A 23,615-nucleotide genomic window follows, 5' to 3' on the forward strand; every position below is an offset into this window, starting at 1 on the left:
AGGATGTGTGAAGCTAGAGCCTGGGTAAGTCCTTGCAATTCTGTGTGTGTGGTTTTTCCCTAGAGTGACTAGCAGGCATATTTTGAGCCAGTCAACTCACTGTCTGAGTCTGCTGTCATGGGTATAATGTGTTCTCTGTGTTGAATTACCTACTATTTCACTGCTTCTGTGATAGATTCTGTTAAGAGTATATCTCATTTTTATTTTTTATCCTCACCCAAGGACATTTTTCCATTTTTTTTTTTTGTTCTTGTTGTTCAGGTAGAGTGGGAGGGAGAGAGAGGAAGAGAGAGAGAGAGAGAGAAATATTGACATGAAAGGGACACATCGAGTGGCTGCCACCAAACGACCAACCAGGGCTGGGGACAAACTGCAACCGAGGTACATGCCCTTAGTGGAAACTGAAACTGGGTCTCTCTGGACCTCAGGCTGACGCTCTAACCGCTGAGCCAACCAGGGCTCATTTTTAAACATCTTTTGAATAATCTTTGAAAGTTATCAATGGTTGAATGTAGCTTATCTTTGGATCTCTTTGTTTTTAAGGATCTCTCTTTTTAAAAAGAGTTATTTTAAAAATAAGTGTCTGTTAATATTAACACACACACACATATATATGTATATATATATATCTTTGTCGATCTATCTGTGTATATGTGTGCACGTCGTATATATTATAACATGTTATATAAATAGCCAGATTTTTCCAGATTGATCAAAGACATAATCTATTAGAGCTGATAAGGTTAAAAAGAGTATGAATAATTAAAAATCATTTTTAGGAGTAATTATCTTGGAGCTTAGTGATATATTCCTGTGTACCCTCCCTGCTCTGTATGTGCCATGCTTGGAAAAAACAGACCTAAAGGATTTCATTTCCTTCACTCCTGGCTTCTCCTTCTCAATGACGAAGCCTCTTTTCTTGTAAACTACTGAGTAAGCAGCAGGGACGTGTCTCATCCACATGAAGTAAAGGACACCCGTGGGTCTGGGAATGGGTGGCGGAGCTGTGCTGTTTGCAAGCCGTTCCTGGGTCTCGGTGCACATCTCGGAGTGCAGAGCCTGGCTCAGTCCCACGGCAGACTGGGCAGGTTCGGGAAAGCTAGGTTTAGGTTCCTTTTCTGCTTTACTGAGAAAACTCAAAGGTGGTATTGTTGCACATTTGGAACTAGGTATATAATTATGTACATAATTGTGTTAAATAGGCTTAATTTCATATCTGGAAATTGAGTTTTTTTTTATTCTGAATTAATGGATGTAGTGTTTTCTCTTTTAACTCAGGGAAATTGCTGAAGCTGTGAAGAACTATAAGCCTCGAGTTCCACCTGCCACTGTTTTTGAAGGACATATGTTATTGTCTGGTAAGTAATCAAGACATGGTTAAATGATTTCAGAAACCATTTGTAGATTAATTTAGGATGTTTATCCTAAGTGATAGTGATGTTTGTGCCAACAACTTGTTAATTATGTCAAAGAAGAGTCTGCATATTTCTTGGCACTTAAATGAATTTTAGTGAAGAACCCTTTGTTTTTCTAGGGGTGGCATTAACTTCCGGGCAAGCATGACTGAAGGCACGTGATTTGCCCGCATGCCCTTGGTTAGAATTAGAACTCACATGGTCCTGTCTCTAAATGTGCACTGCTTTGCAAACATAACTCTCGGTCCCAGCCTAACAATTTGCACCATCAGATTTGCTGCTAGTTGCTGAAAATTTCAAGCTGCCAAGGTTCCATGTTTTGTAACAACAGCAGCCTCTTCCTAGAAAATTTTGTTTGTTTATAAAATATTGTCGTGGTCCCACATTTGTCATGTGTTGAGGACTTTACAAAGAGCTGTGTTCATTTTTCTCTTGCCCTCAGCAGTCCTGGAAGGTCAGCAGCCTCCCTTTTCAGAATGAGTTTTGATGTTCAATTCAGGAACATTGGGAAAATAGTTCATTATGCCAACTATTATAAAATAACTTGGAAACTTTCCCACAATGCTTTAATGACATATTTTTCTATGGTATCTTTTTATTTTTCTTTATTGATGTTAGAGAGGGAGGAAGAGAGAGATAGAAACATCGACGAGAGAGAATATTGATTGGCCGCCTCCTGCATGTTCCCCACTGGGGATCGGGCCCACAACCTGGGCATGTGCCCTGACTGGGAATTGAACCCGTGACCTTTGGTGTGTGGGTCGACACTCAACCACTGAGCCACACCAGCCGGGCAGGTAGTATCTTTAAGCAAAAAAAAATGTATAGACAGACCTTTAGAGAACATACAGCTTGCATACATGGGGAATTATGCACCCTAATAATTTAGAATTTAACATTTCTCTAAACTGAGGTGTTTGTTCCTTCTGTCCTAAGAAGAGTGAAGGAAGAAACAAGCGCCAGCATGGAAACAGCTGCTTCTGTCCTCAGTGTGCGGCGCAGACAGTCCCGCAGAGCCGGCGGGTTCCCAGGCCTCGTCAGGCGGCCTGGTTCCTCTTGTGCTCCAAAGACAGGGGCGCTTAAAGGAAGAGGGGTGCACGATACCCCAAAAGTGGAGCAGGCCTTTTGTCAGAGAGCGGCATGGTAGTATAGTTTATTTCACCCTTAGATTTTAAAGCTACGAATTGACTTCAGCCAAGGACTAACAATTAAAGTTGTCAACCTTGCCCTGGCCAGTGTGGCTCAGTGATTAGAGTGCCGGCCCATGCGTGACAGGGTCACGCGTTTGATTTCCAGTCCAGGGAGGTACCTGGGTTGTAGGTTTGATCCCTGTTCCCAGTCAGGGCTCATGCGGGAGGCAACCAATCGATGTGTCTCTCTCACATTGATGTCTCTCTCTCCCCCTCCCTCCCTTCCACTTTCTCTAACAATCAGTGGGTAAGGCTTAATAACAACAACAAAAATTTATCAACCTTTACCAAAGTTGAAACAAGAAGAAAACCATTTAAATAGAATTTTTAAACAGAATTTATGCAAAATAATTCTTTTTTCTGAGTTGAATTTCTTGTGCTATCTCTAAATTGCTTTAAAAATCATCTTCAATTAGATTTTTTAAAATGACATCAAACATACTGTTTTAAATAGTTCTTTTATAAATTTCATACTTGTGAAGAATAGTTTTAAAGTCAGCAACTTTGCACTCATAACAGATCAGACGCTCTGCATGACGCTCTCAGGGCAGCGGTGCAGGAGTTCTTCAGCGTTTAAAGCGGTGTCACTGCTGGCCTTTCTGTGGGCCTCAGGCCTGCCCAGGATCAGAGGGACCCTGAGGCTGGCGGGGGTGGGGGCCTGGCTGGAAGGAAGGTTCATTACCAATGGAAAGGGATGCGCAAGCCCAGACGCGGAGGAAATGGTTTTCCCAGTTGGTGAACAAGTACCCTCCTATATTTATTATGTCCTCTCTTCTTTAGCCATGCTTTGGCAAAGGACTCAAAAGCCCTTTCCTTTTATGTATGTATGTATGTATGTATGTACGTACATATGTTCTCCTAGTGGGACCTGAACCCAGGACTCTGGTTCACAGGCCGACGCTCCAACTGCTGAGCCAAACTGGCCAGGGCCCCTTTCCTTTTATTAATAATAACAGCTGTGCTTACTGGTTCTAATTTTATGTTTGTCAATGTATTTAGTCTCATTTTTATAGTAAAATTATGGGATAGATACTTTTATTGTCTCTATTTTATAAGCTCAGAGGCTGTGAGAAGTCACCCGAGTTGTTCACTAGATGGCTGAGAAGAACTTGAACCCATGGCTGGCTGTCCCCAGAGCCTGCCGATAACCATCCAACAAGACTCCCTCTCCTGACACATTAAATATAATGAGCAGAACAGAACAGTTAAAGGCCTTTTCTGTAGTGATACTTTATACTGTATGTTGCTTGTACCTCAGTGTAATGTATCCACATTTGTTATTGGATTTTGCCCCTAAGTTGGCCTGCAACAGCATTGTTACCCCTTGGCAATTAGAGGGCTTTGGCCCCAGTCAGCTCCTGAATGTGAGCCTGCCACAGTAGTACCTCCTGTCTCTCAGGGCTCAGTCTGGGCCCTTCCTGACCCCATTCAGCCCTGTGGCTGTGGGTTCTTGGACTTGGATCAGAGAGACACGGTGAAGCCAGTGGATTAAGAAAGCTCGCTCCACCCGGCTTCAAGCTGCTGTCTGCATGGGTAGCTGTAGAGTGGACAGAATGGGGTGGACAGCATGGAGCAAGGACGGTGTGGAGCAGGCCTTTTGATTCTGACATCATGGCTTTTGCCCCAGACTCTTGATTAAATAAGGAAATGATGAAATTTTTTTTGTTTGTTTGTCAGAGCTGGTATGCTTCAGCTCTTTAGGGAAATTTGCAATTTAAAATCCTGAAATATTTCTTCTTGGAGCGTCCTGGTTGTAAATGTAGCTGCAACATACCATTTAATTTCCTTAGGGGAGAAGCACTGGTCCTTTTCCACCTCGAGTCTCTTGTCTTGTCAGATGGGCTATAGCTTGGAAGCTTTTTTACTTTCTTAGGAAAACATTTGTGTTCCATCTGTCTCTTGTCACTGTATGTATTTTCAGAATTTTTTCAAAGTGCTTCTCCTTTTAAGGTCTAGAGCCCTTCAGGATTGGACCCTACACCAACTTTGTTAACATTGGAGAACGCTGTAATGTGGCAGGATCCCGGATGTTTGCTAAACTCATCATGGCAGGAAACTATGAAGTGAGCATCTCAATACGACTCTTGAGACATCTGCCATGTTTTTGGCTAGACAGCAAGTAAATGAGACAGCTCTTTTGAGAGCCTTTGATTGGTTATTAGCAGAGCTGCTGGGAAGTGTGAGAAGAACGGTAATGTGTGTTTGCAGCAGGCTGGGCTAGTAGGAGGATGAAGCTTTGAACAATCAAAGCTGCTCTTGTCATCATTCGTCAAAAAGTACAGCATTTGGGTTATGAAGTGTGACAAGGTGGGAGGGATCCGGGTTCTAGCTATTTCTGTTAAATGGGAAATAAGTTTTAAAATATTGTGAATATTCTTCATTGTGACATCTCAGATCTTTGTGGGGAAAGTGAAAGCCAAGGAAATGTCAGGTCCTCATGACCACCTCAAGCATCAACTAATGTGGTGTTGATTCTGTAGGCTGTAGACTAAAATAAATGCACACACACAAGAGAGAGAGAATAGGCCCTGCCTTGGCATGTTCACATGATCTGTTTTTTAAATTTATTTGTTTATTTTTGTTACAGATGTTTCTCCTTTTTCCCCCCACTGATTCCCCCCTCCCCCCCTCCTCGCCTTGTCCCCAGCTTTGTTGTCCATGTCCATTGTTTATGCATACATGCATATAAGTTCTGTGGTTTATCTCTCCCCACCCCACCCTCTCTTCTGGGGATTGTCAGTCTGTACCCCACTTCCATGTCTCTGGGAATACCCCATTCCTCAGACTGTTATGTTCATTATATTCCTCAGATAAGTGAGATCATATGATACTTGTCTTTGTCTGTTTGGCTTGTTTCGCTTAGGATAATACTTTCCATGTCCCTCCATGTCGTCTCAAAGGATAATAGATCTTTCTTTCTTACAGCTGCATACTCCATTGTGTATATGTACCACAGCTTTTTTATCCATTCGTCTACTGATGGACATTTGGGCTGTTTCCAGATCTAGCTATTGTAAATAGTACTGCTATGAACATGGGGGTACATATATTCTTTCTGATTGGTGTTTCAGGCTTCTTAGGATATATTCCTAGAAGTGGGATCACTGGGTCAAATGGCAGTTCAATTTTTAATTTTTTGAGGTAACACCATATTGTTTTCCATAGTGGCTGCACCAGTCTGCATTCCCACCAGCAGTGCACTAGAGTCCCCTTTTCTCCACACCCTCGCCAACACTTGTTGTTTGATGATTTGTTTATGGCAACCATTCTGACAGGTATGAGGTGATACCTCACTGTTGTTTTGATTTGCATCACTCTGATTATTAGTGATGTTGAGCATTTCTTCATATGTCTCTTAGCTATTTGTATGTCCTGTTTGGAGAGGTGTCTATTTAGTTCCTCTGCCCATTTTTTAATTGGGCTCTTTGTCTTCCTTTTGTTGAGTTGTATGAGCACTCTATATATATTGGAAATTAACCCCTTATCTGATATATTATTGGCAATTGTGCTCTCCCATATAGTGGGTAGCTTTTCCATTTTGATGATTGTATTTTTTGCTGTGCAGAAGCTTTTTAGTTTGATGTAGTCCCATGTGTTCATTTTCTCCTTTGTTTCTGTTGCCTTAGGTGATGTATCAGATGTTCACATGATCATTTAGCCAGAGTATTTTTAAGCTGATTCCTCTGTGGATGAGCAAAATGTAATCCAAATAGAACCTATCCTAAACATATGGATAGAGTATTTTTCTTATGCAAATATGAAGTTAAAAATGGAGGAATTTGGTCTGGTTCTGGGCTTCGCTGATGATTTATTTTATCATCAAACTTCTCTCACTTTAAGGTTTTGCAAACTTTATGAAATAGATCTTCCAGAAACCATGATCAACTTGAACTTTATTTTAGTCATAAAGAAAGGGACCATTTATCATTCTCTCTAGATCCATTGATTACTCCTCCACGGCCTCCCTCTGTGGTCGCCTGGTTCCTGACGTTCCCGCCAGTACTCTTCCTCCTCCCCTGCACTGCGCACTGCCCCGTGCTCCTCTGTCGTGGTCCTCCCCGTGCAGGAGCTTGCACAGGTGGCTTTTTGCATCTAGGATAAAGTCCAAACTCAATATGTCATCATTCAGTCCTCACCACCGAGGCACCAAACTGCCTGCCTCCTGATCTGTCACCTGAACATTCCAGGAGGCTTGTTCATGTTTGTTCCTTTCTGAATCCTAATGACCCTTCATGGTGTATAGTATTCTTCAGTTGGCAGCGTTTCTATTTATGTTTTGATTTTTACGACCATTCTGTGGTGTCCCTTTCAGCTCCCAGGTTTAATAGATTGGATACTGAGATCAGAGGGCATTTTAGGAAGAAGCAAACAGATGGGAGTAATATATAATGTTTAATAAGGCCTTACTCTGTGCCAGTCACTGTGCTTTTTGCATCATTACTCATTTAATCTTCATGAACCTATGAGATAGGTACTGTTATTATCCCCATTTTATAGATATGCAATTGGAGACTTATTTCACAGCAAGTCATGATAGATCCCAGTTCTACCCAGCCCAGCTCTTACCACTCTTCCCTCTCTGCCTAGAGGACACAGGAGGAGGAGGCGGTGGGAACAGGAAAGAGCAGGTGGGAGTGTGTTCCCATTCGATTTTAGTTCCCCTTGCGTTAGTGATCTGTTGAGGATCAAAAGCACTGGCCTGAAAGAACTTTCAGTCCAGTCTTTTTGCTCAACTTCTACATCTTTAAGAAATTACTTCATTTCTCTGAGTTGATTTGGGAAGGTTGGACCTACAGCTGTTATTCTGTGATCATGAAAATAGAAGGGCAGGTATGGACATCTCTGTTTTCCAAGTCATTAGCCCTCTTGGCTAACCAGATTGCTTGCCACTTCTGCATCCTCCAATCTATCCCCCAGGCTCCAGCTGAAGACCCTTCTTTGGGGAACTTTCTCCATCTCAGTCCACAGACACCTTGCCCTTCCTGGTGTCCAAGCAGTCTGGCATGTGACTCATACACCATGACAGCACCAGGAACTTTTTATATGACTGTGTCATATGTCCCCAACAAGATGTATGACCTTCAAGAATAAGGATTGCGACTTACACATCTTCTTATTCTTTACCATATTTAACACACTGCTGATACTCAGAGTGTTTTTTTGTTTGTTTGTTTGTTTTTACAACGCTGAATTTTATTGTGATCCTTCTGCTCTGTGTGCCTTGGGTCATTGTAAATGGCCTTTCCTTGTGTCATATGCCAAAGGGTCTCATGCCTGTTCTATCATAATGATTGCTAAGCACTTCTGTTTGATTTTCTTGGGCTAAGAAAAAGTTATCACACTGTGGAGTGTGACGTATACATCTTTAGGAAGAATTTAAAATTAGTATGTGGGATCAATCAGTTAGAAAGCATTATTGAACTTACATATTTTGCCCAATATTATTCAAAGAATAGGAGACACATAAGACCTTCAGATTTCCAAACACTTAAAATCTATTTTGAGGAATAAGCTAATTCTGATGAAATCATTAGGAAATGATAATGTAATAAACCATGTGATGGTGATTATAACTGTTACAAAGGTTTAGAGGCAGCAGGTCATTGTGAAATAAGCAGTTTCCCAAAGAGTGTTCATGGAACACTGATTCTATAAGACATTCCTTAAATGGTTGTAGTGGGAAATGCCGCAAGTTGTTTTCTGTTCTGGAAGATTTACAGTGTATAATACCATAGTAAAGGATTTGAAAAGCTTTTCAGTATAAAAATCTGCTGACATTTATTTAACTCATATTTCATGTAACAAATGCTTTTAATGTTTTGCAAACACTGGAGAGTTATATACATTTCGAATGGTTTCTCGAGGGACTTTTCTTAGAGATGGGACTTGAGTGGGGTCTTAGACAATACAGCTCAGAAGGGGATTGTATTCCCAGCAGAGGGGACAGTGTGGTCTGCGACACCGAAGTAGAGACAGACTTGTCTGGGTTCGGGGAAGAGTGGAAAGTTCATTTAGGTGAGAAGTTAGGGCCACGTCACAGAGGGCCCGGATTCCAGGCTGGGTTTGGATTCTTTATGGCAGGAAAGCAGCCTCAGTGGATTCTGAATAGTGAAATGTTGTAATGGGAGAGATGTTTAAGGTTAATTTGTGGTGATTGATGGGAGGAGAGTAGGCCTAGTCAGGGAGGCTGGCCCGTGGGTCGAGTGTAATTCCAAAGGACTGCTGGGGATGGCGAGGGATTACTTTGTTAGCCTCTCTCGACTCACTGTGTCCTCATGCTGCTGCTTGCATTCTTTCCCCAGGAAGCACTGAGTGTTGCCAAAGTACAGGTGGAAATGGGAGCCCAGGTGTTGGATATCAACATGGATGATGGCATGCTGGATGGTCCAAGTGCAATGACCAGATTTTGCAACCTCATTTCTTCTGAGCCTGACATTGCCAAGGTTGTACAAAATTTTTATTTTTATTTTTATTTTATTTATTTATTTATTTATTTATTTATTTATTTATTTATTGTTAATCCTCACCCAAGGATATTTTTCCATTGATTCTTTTAGATAGAGTGGAACGGGCGGGGGAAAAGAGAGAGAGAGAGAGAGCGAGAGAGACATCGATGTGAGAGAGGCACATTGATTTGTTGCCTCCTTCATTGGCTCCAACCTAGGTGCATGCCCTTGACTGGGAATTGAACCTGCAAATCGTCAGTGCACAGGCTGATGCTCTAACTGCTGAGCCAAACTGGCCAGGACCAACATTTTTATTCATCAAGGGGATTTGTAGGTCTTGCTTTGTCACTCATTTGACTTTGTCATTTGTCCTCTTGATCTGTCATCTCATACACTGGTTTTCTGTTTTCCTGTCAAAAGCCCAGTGGTTTCTGATTGTCAGTTTTCTTGCTTAATTATAGTCTTACAGTAAAAACCAGACATCTAAGAGAGTATGACTTCTGGCTGTTTCCAAGGCTTCTGGAATTGGTCACAGTGATTGTTCAAATTTCCTCTGATGTCTGGATAGAATAAGAACCCACTTTTATGTCTCTGAGGGATATACTTACACTTCTTATAAAATTATCAGTTCCATCTCTACTTTATAAGGGAAATCAGTTCATTCTTTCTTACCACAGGAAGAACAGCACAGTAAGACAAAGTCACAAAACAAGACTAAATCAAGGTATTCTTTCAGCATTTACATTTGTTCTTTAAAAGATGAAAGTTAATTTTTTTATCAGTCTTTTAAAAGTTGTACATGGATTCTAAAAACTTTAAAATCTTTTTTTTATCCTCCCCCGAGGACATTTTTTTCGATTTTTGTTCAGATAGAGTGGGAGGGAGAGAGAGGAAGAGAGAGAAACAGCGACATGAAAGGGACACATCGAGTGGTTGCTACCTGCATGACCCAACCAGGGCCGGGGACAAACTGCAACCAAGGTACATGCCCTTAGCAGGAACCGAACCCGGGTCTCCCTGGACTGCAGGCCAATGCTCTAACTGCTGAGCCAAACCGGCCAGGGTAAAACGTTAAAATCTTATTTTATTTTTTTACCATTGAATTTGTGGTGAGTAGTGATTTTTCAAATTCTTTTTTTCTCTCACCCAAGGACATTTTTGCATTTATCTTCAGATAGAGCGGGAGGGAGAGAGGAAGGGAGAGAGAGAGAAATATCGTTGTGAGAGAGACACATCGAGTGGTCGCCACCCACATGACCCCAACTGGGGCTGGAGACAAACTACAACTGATGTACGTGCCCTTAGCGGGAACCAAACCCTGGTCTCTCTGGTCCATGGGCTGACGCTCTAACTGCTGAGCCAAACCGGCCAGCGCTCAAGTTCTTTTTTTTTTCTTTTTTGTAATTTATTTATTCATTTATTTTTTTATCCTTACCTGAGGACATTTTTCCATTTTTTGTTTTTCCATTTTTTGTTCAGATAGAGTAGGAGGGAGAGAGAGAAAGAGAGAGAGAGAGAGAGAGAGAGAGAAACACCGACGTGGAAGGGTCACATCAAGTGGCTACCACCCAAACAACCCAACCAGGGCCAGGGACAAACTGCAATCTAGGTAGGTGCCCTTAGCAGGAACTGAACTCGGGTCTCTCTGGACCGCAGGCTGATGCTCTAACCACTGAGCCAAGCCGGCCAGGACTCAAGTTCTTTTTTTTGTTCAGGTAGAGTGGGAGGGAGAGAGAGGAACAGAGAGAGAGAGAGAGAAACATCGATGTGAAAGGAACACATCGAGTGGCTGCCACCCGCACAACCGACCAGGGCCGGGGACAAACTGCAACCGAGGTACGTGCCCTTAGCAGGAACTGAACTCGGGTCTCTCTGGACCGCAGGCTGATGCTCTAACCACTGAGCCAAGCCGGCCAGGACTCAAGTTCTTTTTTTAAAAGAAACTTCCTAGTGCTTTAAGAAAAGAATAGTGCTGTCAGTTTTTTTTAATGAGGTTTCAGCAAATGCTTAAGTTAGAAGTCTTGTGGTAAGCAGTGAGTTACGTCAGCCCATCCTTCATTTGTGTCTTAAAATTCCTCATTTAAAAGTCTCATCACTCCTGTGGGAGTAAATATTTTGATAATTCAAGGTGCAGAGAAGCTAAATGATTTGCTCGGGCAGAGCAGTTGTTTATCAGCAGAGCAGTGGGAAGAGGGCTGTGCTGGCAGCTGCAAGACGCACCTTGTAGTTCCAGCAAGTCAGTCAGTGACCTGTCGGTGTGAAAACATCCAAACTGTGGAGAATTGTATGAGTTTATATGAGCCATACTGATGACATGCTGGGGGTGGGTAGCAAGGTCTCAAATGCTGCAGAGAATAACACTTTCTTTTATGCATTTGGGGGTAAGGAGGGAAGGGAAGGAAGATGACATGGAAGTGGGAGATTGGAATATAGGACAGTTAATGAGCTGAACTCTCTTGGGGGTGGTTATTTCAAAGATGTGTTAACCTAGATGCAAAACAAAAAAACACACAGAAACAATGGATAGGATTTGCTTAAGGCAGACATAGCCTTTTACTAAAAGAGTTATGTGCTTGGGGTGTGACGACCTACCATGATCTATCTGCCCAGTAGGAATTTATGGTCAGATCACCCTGTGAGGCTATTTCCCTGGAATCCCCTGTGTCCACAGACCCTAGCTTCCTTTTCATCTCTGAAATGGGAGTAATATTTTCTTTGTCTTATCAACATAAGAAATGTTCAAATTTGTAGAGAATTTTTATGAATTTATTTGAGCCAAATTGCTAGAAAGCAAACTTCAACGGATTGACAAAATGCTTTGAAAAAATGACAGTTTTGCACCTTATATTATACATTACAATCAGAAGAGAAGACACATGAAGGCAGGAGAAAGCAAAGTGGGGAAACCTCTGGGTTTGGATAAAAAGTAAAATGATAGACACATCGTTTGCATAGGTGGGTACAGGATAGTTAACAGTCAGCAGTTAGCATGGTAACAGTAACAGGGAAGGATTTGTGGTGTCTGCTCTGGTGGGATGCCTGTGCTTTGAGGGGTCCTGGACAGGAAATTACTTTGACATTCCAAAAAGACAATAGGCTCAATTAAGGTAAAAGTTGACCTTTGAAGGACATGACTACCTACCATAAACTGCTTTTAGTTAAAAAGTTTTAATTTCAGACCATCCTATGTGGTTACTTTCAGACTCAGAGTTTGTACGGCTGCCATGCAGGCCTCCCTGAGCTCACCAGGTTAGCATGTGGCCCCTTTTCATCCACAGTCTGACTTGTGAATTGTAAAGATAAAAGTGCCTTGTTAACTATGAAGGATCCCATGCAACTTTAGAAATTATTAATTATTTAGTGTTCTGATTGCTACAATAATTTCTTCTTAATCATTTCTGGTTTTGCCCTTCTGCTGTGGGTGGGGTGTCCTTTGTGTCCCTACCTGTTACCAGTGGAAGTGGAGTTCTTGGGGTGCCACTGGGAAAAGAATTTCATGAGGCCCCCTTGGCGGATGGGATTTTTTGCAAAGCTTTATTGATGATGTAAAATTAAGGGGGTTCCCTTCCAAGGTCCCACCCCCTTCTGTCTCACCATGGAAAAAACCTGATCTTGTCTTCAGCAGGGCTAGGATTAAGGCCGCTGCCCAGAGTCTTCGCTCCACATGAAAGCACCATTGTCCAGTCCAGCGTCTGGCTGGTTTAACTAGTGTTCCCAGCTGCATTCCATCGTGTGTGGGGTTCGAATGGCTGTGGGCCATACAGCTGCTTAAGGCCACAAGGCATGGGCGAGTGCGGTTCATGGAGCAAGAGAGGAGCAAGCAAGCAAGGGTGAAGTAAAAGGGAGAGAACTTTTTGGGGACGATAACCAGGAGTTTAACCAACAGACCCTTCGGGATTTTGCACACTTGCAGTGGCTCCACCCCCCTAGCCAGTTGCTTTTTCCCATGTTAGACTGACAGGCAAGCCCCTTTCCTAAGTCACCCCACTTCTCTGTACATGCACCCACCTCCCCTTTGTTGGACCCCTTTCCCCACTGATCTGCAGGGAATGGACTGTTGGTTCCCTGGGGAGTGTAAAGTTGCAGTTTCCTGGTGAAGCTGCCCAGATGACATGCCTATAATGTCTGCCCCCCCCTTTGCTTTCTTCCTATTATTAATATTAGTAACTAGCTAATTATGACGATAACACTAGTACTAAAATTTATTTGAGACAAATTTCAAACAGCTGGAGTAGGCTATAAAAAGGTATGGCCAGCAAGCACTCTACAACATGGCCCGTCACTGTCACTGTCACTGTGTGACCCTTTCCCAGCACAGCTGCCTTACTGGTGTGAAGAGCTAAATGCACGGGTTCTTTGTTCTGCTCTGCTCTCCTTCGGTGCTGTGGCTTAAGGAAGAGCCGCCTGCCCTGGGACCCTTTTCCCGAATCTCCCTCCTTCAGTGCCCCTGGGAGCCTGTGCTCTTCCCACACTTATGTCATTACTTGTTTAATCATTTATCTTTGTAAGTTCAGGGGAACCAGGGACCAGCCTGCCTAATTATTGTCCCAAGTGCATCGTGGGCGTCACTTAATCGTTTACCGAGGGATCAGCTGCCCTAGTCCTTCTCTGAAGCCCTTACTCTCACCTTTCCGGGCCTAGAGGCATGAATGCATGGGGAGTATTCAAAACCAACCTGTTCTGCCCTGGCCAGTTTGGCTCAGCGGTTAGAGCATCAGCCCGTGGACCAAAGAGTTATGGGTTCAATTCTGGTCAAGGTCATTTACCTCAGTTGCAGTTCAATCCCTGGCCATGGTCAGGGTAGTGCAGGAGCAACCAATTGATGTCTCGTTCTCACATCGATGTTTTTGTCTCTCTTTCTCTCTCCCCCGCCCTCCCAGTCTGTCTGAAGGTAAATAGAAAAATATCCTCAAGTGAGGATTTAAAAGAACCAAACAAACCTGTTCTCATTTGTGCATTTCAATTTTGTACTTTATTTTAGTTATATGCATTTGTCAAATATTAAAGTAAACCCTTGATTTTGCGGACTTCAATTTAATGGACAATATTTCTGGTCTATATGCCATGTGTGAAAATTAACACCCTGTTAATTTATAAATGCTTTTAACCAAACCTTGCTTATAATTAAATTAACAGGTTATTTTTTTGTTATTAATTCACTGTTGTTTTTAATAAAGTTTAGCGAATAGGCTATATGTTGGAAAAAATACTATAGTAATTTTGCCAACATAAATAAATATTACATATCTATGACTGTAGGCTACTTATTTAAACCCAGGAGACACCGCTCTTAAACAGTGTTTGGTGAATGATTAGCATGTGATTGTACTGCATCTCCCATGGTAATTGGCTCTGTGGTTGCATGATGTGACTTTTTGCAGCAGTTTTAACTGTGAGCCCATCCATGTCCCATGTGCGCTAAGCCACGCCCCGGCCATGTGCATTTGTCTACTTGCAGTGACTGGTGAATGCACATATTTACTTAGACCTATTTAGTATAAATTTAAAATTATTGTAATACATATAGAAAACTTTTCTGTAAAATTAAACTTTTCATACATACTTAATTTTAATTACAGAAACATGTCTATATAAGTAAAAATAGGTAAACTAATTGGTCAGTTTTTAACATATGAAAACCTACTTTATTAAAAAACTGACTTTCTGCTTTAACGCACACCCTCTCCCCTGAATTAGTCTGCTATATCGAGGTATTTCTGTACATCTACCTTTTCTCTAGTCAGGAACGTAATTTTCTAAAGGGAAGATTGAATTTGAATAATTTGGCTGGAGGGCTATTCCCAAGGGTCTGTGGCTACACATGAATCCTGAGTTAGATCAGAGATACGGGGATCTGAGCGGGGTGCGACTCCAGGGCGGAGGCACTTGAGAGTGTCACCAGTGCTGAAGCCAGTGAGCTGACCCCTGGGTTCCGTTCTGATGTCTAGCTGTGACCTTTGAGTTAGAAGTTTCTAGCCCTTCATGTTTGAAGTATCTTGTAAGATTGGAATTGCTTCAAGTAGTTTGGGCTTTAAGAACAGGTACACTGCCCTGGCCAGTTTGGCTCAGCGGTTAGAGCGTCGACCTGTGGTCCAGAGAGACCCGGGTTCGGTTTCCGCTAAGGGCACGTACTTCGGTTGCAGTTTGTCCCCGGCCCTGGTTGGTCGTGCGGGTGGCAGCCACTCGATGTGTCGCTTCACGTCGATGTTTCTCACTCTCTCTCCCTTCCTCTCTCTCTCTCCCACTCTATCTGTACAAAAAATGGAAAAATATCCTCGGGTGAGGATAAAAAAAAAACAAACAAAAAAACAGGTACATTAACATCCTATCTCTTGTCACACTATCATTTGTTTATTGTTTTCCTATAGAAGAACTAGGGACTGTTTGGGAGTCCTTGGAAGGGAATTTGTGGTGACTCGTCTCTCTGTGATTTTCTGCCCTTGCGATCTCAGGTGCCCTTGTGCATCGACTCCTCCAGTTTCGCTGTGATCGAAGCCGGCCTGAAGTGCTGCCAGGGGAAGTGCATCGTCAACAGCATCAGTCTGAAGGAGGGGGAGGCAGACTTCCTGGAGAAGGCCAGGAGGGTCAGGAAGTACGGCGCTGCTGTGGTCATCATGGCTTTTGACGAGGAGGGACAGGTGAGTGATTTCTTCTGACTAAGCTCCATTGCGTTGCATGCGCCAGACTGAGCAGTGGAGGAGAACTGAGCCCAGAACCTTGTGTGTACGTACGTGGACCATGACACCATATATCCTCAGACATTAAGATACATACACACACATACTTATATCTATATGTATGAAAATTTGATATATAATAAAGTCTTTACATCAGTTGAGAAAGGAATTATTCAGTAAATGTGACTGGAACAACTGGCTATGGGTTTGGAAAAAAATAAGGTTAGAGCCCCATTTCCCGCCATATGCTAAAATAAAGTCTATTTCAATTAAAGATTTAAATGTAAAAAAACAAAATTCTGCAGACTGTATGGGGAAATAGTCATCTAAACTTGAGGAGGCGGAAGGAAAACTGATAGAGCTATCTATAAAAATGTCAAACTGTGTGTGGCAAAAGTCACGGTGCTATTTGCAACATGAGTAATAGCAGTGGGTTAATGTCCCTAATAAGAGTTTCTATGTATCATTAAATAACCCCCCATTCAGCATAATAGAAGAATGAATAGCCTTGGCTGAGTAGCTCAGTTGGTTGGAGCATCGTCCTGGATATGCCAAGGTCTCTGGTCAGGGCACATACAAGAATCAACCAATTGATGCATGAATAAAGTGGAACAACAAATCAATCTCTCTCTCTCTTTCTCTTTCTCTTCCCCACTCTCTCTTTCTCCCCTACCCCCTCCTCCCCCTCTCTTTCACTCTAAAAATCAATGGAAAAAATATCCTTGTGTGAGGATTAACATAAATAAATAAATAAAATAAGGTGGTCTCATAAAGCCCCTTTGAGGAGGAAATATTTGAAAGCCTGAATAAAGTGAGCAAGTCATGTGGCATTTAGGGAAAGAGCAGAAGTTCTAGCACACTGAAAAATTCGCATAAATGAGATTGCTCCTGTGGTTCTGTAACCCTTACCCCACTCAGAAGATTGGCATCTTCCCATCTTAGCAAATACAAGCTGACTCCACAGATGCTAACTCCATCTTTTATGGTTGCCTTATATTCCAGTGTATGCATGTTTACTTAGTGTATTATTGAATGCAATTGCAATTCTGACTCTTCAGCAGAATGAACGATGGCTTGTGAATCCCCCAATCCATGCAACCCTTCCCCTGTACAGTGATTTTTCTCAGTCAGTTAAAAGAAGTGGGATTGCTGGGTCACAGGGTGCAGTTAACATTATACACATGGCCTGGCCGGGTTTGGCTCAGTGGTTAGAGTGTCAGCCCAAGAACTAAAAGGTCATGGGTTCGATTACCGGGCAAGGGCACAAACCTCTGTTGCAGGTTTGATCCCCAGCCGAGTGGGGGTTGTGTGGGAGACAACCAGTTGATGTGTCTCACTCACATTAGTGTTTCTCTCTCTCCCCTTCCACTGTGGAAAAATACCCCCAAGTGATGATTAACAAGAGAAAAATTAACAATAATAATAGTAATAATAGTAATATTTGACGCATTAAATTGTCCTGAAAGGAATTATCTAGCCATCTTCCACTGCTAGTTCAGTATGGTGGGGCCTTTGACATAGTTCTAATTTTTACCAAAAATATAGATGTAGATAGTTAAAGAGACTAAAGTCCTATAAGGCATTTTATGGGAAACACAAGCTCCAGCTCTCCAGATCCCCAGAGGCAACCACTTTGAACTTCTTTAGATGTTTTTCATAGCATTTCTTCCTCATCTTCAAATTCCGGTTTGAGTTACTATTTATTGCCTTCTACAGTGGTTAGGGACCTGGCTTTTTCACCACCCTCCATCACCACTCCACACCTTTTTTTTTTTAATTTTTTTTTCTTTATGAAAAAAATGAAAGAGAACATCGATTGGCCACCTCAGCGGGGGGTTGGGCCCACAACCTGGGCATGTGCCCTGACCAGGAATCGAACTGGCGACCTCTTGGTGCAGGGTCAAGCCCAACCACTGAGCCACATCGGCCAGGCCACATATCTTTACTTTTATCCCACAGTCCTCCCAGTATAGTTAAAACTATGTTGGGGGCTTATATTATTAAGCAGTTAAAAGCTAAGACACCATGATTTCTTTTCCTTTTCTGCACCCTGCTTGTTTTCCACTTAGTTGCTTTGTTTCTTACATATTTCATCTTCAGACTATCCCCTAGTTATGTAAATTTCCAATATCCAGTGTATCAAACACATTCAGTAGACTGTCATTTTAACTTCTTGAAGAATTCTCTTCCCACGTTTCCTGACTCCATCTGTAGAGATCGTGCCGCAGGCCGAATGCACAGCTGTCCCCACAGATGTCCCGCCGTCCTGGGGACTCCTCGCCTCTCAGGCTTCTAGAGCTCATCATTTCCTCATTCTTGGTTTAGTTTCTCATTTGTGTACCCTCTGGTAGCGTCTTGCAAATGAAAACATGGCAGTAAATATTTTTGAAACCTATGTGTCTAAAAATGGCTTTATTCTACATTTATACTTAATTGACAATTGTACGGTTGTAGGCATAAGTCTTGAAATTATTTTCTCTGTGTTTTGAAAGCATTAATTTATTGCTTTCTAGTTTCCACCTGTATTGGTAAGAAGTCAGTGCTATTGTGACCCTTGATTCTTTTGGGGAAATCTGTTTATTGTCCCACTTTCTGGGTGCTTCTTGGATCTCCATGTGCACGGTGCCCTGGAATCTTGGTGATTGGCTGCACATTGCGTGGGCACTCAGGCAGCGCTTTGCAGGAGGTTCCCAGAATTGTTTCATGCTCTCTGGCAGGCATGTAATGCAGATATTAGATGTTATGCCTACTTTTTTCCTCCTATTTTCCAATTCTGGCATTTTCTCCATGTTTCTAGATATATTTTTAAGGGAGAGCCATTGGGATTTGCCTTCAGTTCTGGGTTGTGAAAGAAAGAGGAGTCGGGTAATTTCAGGAGTCTCTGACCAGGGTATTTGAAGAAGGGAAGGGTGAGAGAAGCAGATTTGGGACAGGTAAGGACGGGCCACGTTTACTGTGGCACGTGGAGTGCAGTTGTGTAGGTGACTGAGCTTCATGGGCGAAGTCTGCTTGAAGGTAGGATTCCCTCTCTTGGGAATTACCTGTGCGTAGATGGTACTGAAAGCAGGTAGCTGCACCCAGTGGCTGCAGTGCAGCAGCCCCAGGGCCCAGGAAGCCTGGGAGCCACTGTGCTCCGAGGTTGGAGAGAGGAGGCCCCGTCATGGGGTTTGGGAGGAGCAGCCTGTTTGGTAGAAGGGGGGCCAGAAGGGAGGGTTCACTTGGCTTCTAAGTGAAGAACAAGCTTCCAAAAGCGCTCGACGAGCTATTTTAAAGAGTTGTGGGTAGATCCAGTAGATGAGACCAAGAATTTAGCACTGGAGTTAGAAGTGGGGCAGTGAGTGATCTTGCTGTCCTGTTTCCAAGGAGAAGAAAGCTTAATTGGAGTGGGTTCAAGAGAGGATAGGAGGATTGGGGCCAGCAGGTGAAAACAATGTTTCACAGAAGTTTTGCTGTGAAAGGGAAGAGAGAGGTAGGGTGGAGACCAGAGAGGGATGTGAGGTTAAGAAAGGGGCTGTGTGGAGAGAAGATCTGACAGGAACGTTTTGTAAGCTGATGGAATGATCTCACAGAGAAAAGGGGCAGTTGCTAGGTCCCTGCCTTTGCGAGTTGAGAAGAGGGGCGGGCATCAGTCTGAGTGGCGGGTGGAGACAGTCAGCCGCCCTGGGAGCAGCGGTGCGGCAGGGCTGCCGGGAGGGCGTAGGCCTGTGTTTCCTCTGCAGCAGGGGCGAGGTCAGCTCTGAGGACAGGGGAGCACGCTGCTCTGAGGAGCTTCCTGCTTTGCCGTGTGTGCAGCAGAACCTGCCACAGGAAAGGGGGTCCTGCCCATGCTTTTAAAACACACCCTCTGGTGTGGATTTCTGATTTTTCAGCTCCTTCGGTGTGGAATGAGACTTGGCTTCAGTGATTTTAAAGCTTTAGAAGTGATTTTCATGTAAACTCTGGTCAAAAACCACTAGCAGTTTATCTCATTTAGTCCTCATAGCTGCCACCTGGGGTAGCTGTTGTCTTGCTTACTGTGATTCAAGGTCAGATGTCTTAGAAGGAGATGGAGCCTAGTTTGAAGACGGTTGGTTTCCCGGTGCTGGGCTGTTCCCGTACTGGGTCAGCACTGCTGGTGCTGGACGTGGTCTGAGAACAGCCTTCGCGGTTTCCCCGTGCTGGGCTGTCTCCGTGCTGAGCTGTCCCCGTGCTGAGCTGTTCCCGTGCTGGGCTGTCCCCGTGATGGGCTGTCCCCATGCTGGGTCAGCACTGCGGGTGCTGGATGTGATCTGAGAACAGCCTTCCTGGTTTCCCCGTGCTGGGCTGTCCCCATGCTGGGCTGTCCCCGTGCTGGGCTGTCCCTGTTCTGGGTCAGCACTGCTGGTGCTGGACGTTGTCTGAGAACAGCCTTCACGGTTTCCCCGTGCTGGGCTGTCCCCATGCTGGGCTGTCCCCGTGCTGGGTCAGCACTGCTGGTGCTGGACATGGTCTGAGAATAGCCTTTCTGGTTTTAGATCGGAATATGACCACGAGTAAAAGTGTAGGGGCAAAATTTTAACTTGCTCATTATGAAAGAAATGCAGTTAGAGCAATGTTGAAGCAACGTTTAATCCTTCCTAAGTTGGCACAGTGAACGTAAAAAGGATCAGGTTCTGCTGGCACCACAGTGGCCACAGAAAGCTTCTCTCATTGCAGACTAGTGTGCACTAGGACATGCTTGTGAACTGCATACCTGTCAGGAGAGAAACATGTCGATGTCCTTTCTGGGAAATTACTCAATAAAAGGATTTAGCAGCAAAAGAAAACTAGATATGCAAAGAATTTTCACTAACTTTATTGAAGATATAACCACCTAAATGCCCAGCTGAAGAGAAATTGATTACTGCCCTACGCGGGTAGCTCAGTTGGTTGGAGCATTGTCCCGATGATTTGATTCCTGGTCGAGCACACACAAGGATCAGCTAATGAAAAGGAATGCATGAATAAGTGGAACAACAAGTTGATACTCTCTCTCTCTCAAATCAATCAATACGTAAAAAATTTTGAAAAGAGAAATTGATTACTTAAATTACATTACTCTGTTGGGATATTAATCCTGATTATTTAAATAGTAATTATGAATATTATGGAGCAGCATGACAATGTTTACAAATATAAATTAAAAATACAACATCAGAAATTATATAGACACTGTATATCTGACTATGTAAAAACTACATTTGATAAAGCTGGAGGAAAATGCTGTAGAGAAAATAATTGTTAGAGTAAGATGGAATTAAAGATGCCTTTTTAAAAAATTGTTTTCTTAATTAAAAATATTTTTCTTTGATTTTAAACATATATGCTCATCATAGAATTATGGTTTTGAAGACTATAAAGACCAAAGCAGAAGATTCATATAGTTGCAAAGTTCAGAAACCAACAACATGAATATTTTGGTATAGAGGCCTGTGTCCTATCCACTGAGTTCTCCTGGCCATGTTCTTTGCTTGGATGATACCACTGGTGGTAAGGAGAAAGCAGCTCTTGAAATGAACACCACTGTGGCGACTAATCAGAGCAGAGGAACTCGCCTGCCTTTGTCTCTGTATCTGGCTGTATCTTTATGTCTGTGACCCATGTCACAAACAACACTGCCACGTCAAGGCCAGATCTGACAGAGAGGCTGGATTGGAGGCAAACAGGAATCATGTCTCTGTTTTTTGTTGATGTTATTTTGATCAACCGTCCTTTTTAATTATAAGTGACAAAATACAGGACACCTTTATGATTGAAATTTCTGTGAGAAGAATAACTTTATCACTACTCAGTCTCTAGATTCAATTTTCCTTTACTAATTGAAATGATTATTTTGATATGACAGTTTTTTGTTTGTTTTTTTTAAATCCTCACCCTAGGACATGCTTATTGATTTTAGAGAATGGGGAAGGGAGAGGAGAGAGAGAAACATGATGTGAGAAAGAAACATCAATCCATTACCTCTTGTACACACCCCAGCCGGGGATCAACCCACAAACTAGGTATGTGCCCTGACTGGGAATTGAACCTACAACCTTTCAGTGTACAGGACAGCACTCCAGCCAACTGAGCCACATTGGCCAGAGCTCATATGACAGCTCATATGTTGAGAGACACATCAGTTTGTTGCCTCCTTTATGTCCCTGGCTGGGGCCATGGATCAAACCTGCAACCAAGGTATGTGCTCTTGACCGGGAATTGAACCCGAGACCCTTTGGTCCACCAGCTGATGCTCTGACTGCTGAGCCAGACCAGCCAGAGCTCATGTGACAATTTTTGATAAAGTTTCTTAGAAATAAAATTATCACTTAATAGCAGAATAGACTATATTATTTTTTGTTTGTATATGTGTAAATTAAGAATAACCATATAAGAATAACCATTATTATTCTATAATGTACCCATTATATTTAATACATTTTCCTATGTTAATTACTTGAAAATACTTTTCCAGTTTATGGAGAAATAAAGCCCCATTGGGATATCGAGTAAAATTCAATTAATCCTAACCTAGAAAATAATGAAGTCTTGCCAGTATTCAGATTTGTCTTTCAGGAAATGGTATGTCTTTCCAATTACTATTTAATCGAATTTTATAGTTTTTCTGAAATAGGAAAACTCAAGATAATTCCTAGGTATTTCGTGTTGTTTTGCTGTTGTGACTGGCTTGTTTTCTTTCAAATATATTTTTTCTTCACAGTAGTGATATTTTAGATTTTTATTTCATAACCAGCCTTGTCATTGAATTTAGATAAATTGATACTGTTTTTCAGTTGAACATATTGTATTTCCCAGTAGGGTATGCACCATGGTATTATGAATAGTCATAGGGAACTAATGGCAACAGTTCTTAGTTTTCCCTTTATTTTTACTTTGCTGAAGGTAATTGACCTGAGCCTGGGAATTGATTCTCACATTTCCTCCTCTGACCCTCTCTGAACTTTGTGGAAATCTAACATATTTTTCTGTATTTCAGGGGCCTCCTTTGTAGCGGCTACAGGGAGGTCACCACTCTCTGGCTAAGATTACATGAGTGGGTGCTGCTATTCTCGGGCTTTCCTTATTGGATGGGTTCTATTTTGAATTGTGTAAGAAAGATTCTTAACCAGATTTCCTTCAGAGGTGGCAGTTTGTGGCAGGGATGTGAGGAACATGAGCTTCTCTTGGTCCCACACTCCAGCCCTGGGTGCTCGGGTGTCTCACAGGAGGCACAGCGTAGTTGGCACACCTCCCGTCTGTCTGCCTCTGTCTCCTCTCTGTCATTCAACCAGGAGCGTCAAAGGAGCAGTGAGGGAGAGGGGAGTAAATGAGGGGCACACAATAGGAAAGAAACGGGAGATTCCGTAGGCCCTGCTGCTAAGGAGGATGGGAGCCTGGCTGCAGTGAATGCTGTCCTTTCTAAGGTCACTGTTTTGAAAAGCCGTACTAATGCAACTTTTAAAAATTTATGTTTACAGTTGAAAGTATTTAACAGTAGCTGGTTAATGTGTGACTTAAGGCACATATTAACCAGCTACCGTCATGGTGGGTAGGGATAGAACTGAATTTTTAGAGAGGGAGAAAGGGAGACAGAGATAGAAACATCGATGTGAGAGAGGAACATCCATTGGCTGCTCCTGCATGCCCTCTCCTGGGGATCAAGCCCACAACCCTGGCATGTGCCCTGACCAGGAATCGAACCCGGACCTCTTAGTCTATAAGACGATGCTCAAGTCACTGAGCTACACCGGCCGGGCCACAAAGAGTCTTTAAACTAATTACTCATTTGAGATAATTTTATTAATGTTTAGAGGCTGCTTGGCATTTGGGTTTTTATGAAATATAAGCATTGGTACTTAAGTTCCAATGTGCCTCTGTTTTTATAGGTAACACTTTATTTTCTTTTTAAAT

The 23,615-nt window shown here is 42.8% G+C and overlaps 1 protein-coding gene across 1 annotated transcript in view; it reads left to right on the forward strand.

The window, feature by feature from the left end:
• The window catches only part of MTR (5-methyltetrahydrofolate-homocysteine methyltransferase), a 120,583-nt gene that overhangs the window by 46,025 nt on the left and 50,943 nt on the right, over positions 1-23,615 (forward strand). Inside the window, exons 12-15 of the mRNA XM_036277447.1 lie at positions 1,279-1,358; positions 4,556-4,668; positions 8,908-9,048; positions 15,504-15,689. Of these exons, the coding sequence (XP_036133340.1) occupies positions 1,279-1,358; positions 4,556-4,668; positions 8,908-9,048; positions 15,504-15,689 (520 nt within the window). The remainder of the gene's footprint in view (positions 1-1,278; positions 1,359-4,555; positions 4,669-8,907; positions 9,049-15,503; positions 15,690-23,615) is intronic.

Source organism: Molossus molossus, unplaced genomic scaffold (assembly GCF_014108415.1).
Source record: "Molossus molossus isolate mMolMol1 unplaced genomic scaffold, mMolMol1.p scaffold_m16_p_23, whole genome shotgun sequence".
Taxonomy (NCBI): Eukaryota; Metazoa; Chordata; class Mammalia; order Chiroptera; family Molossidae; genus Molossus; species Molossus molossus.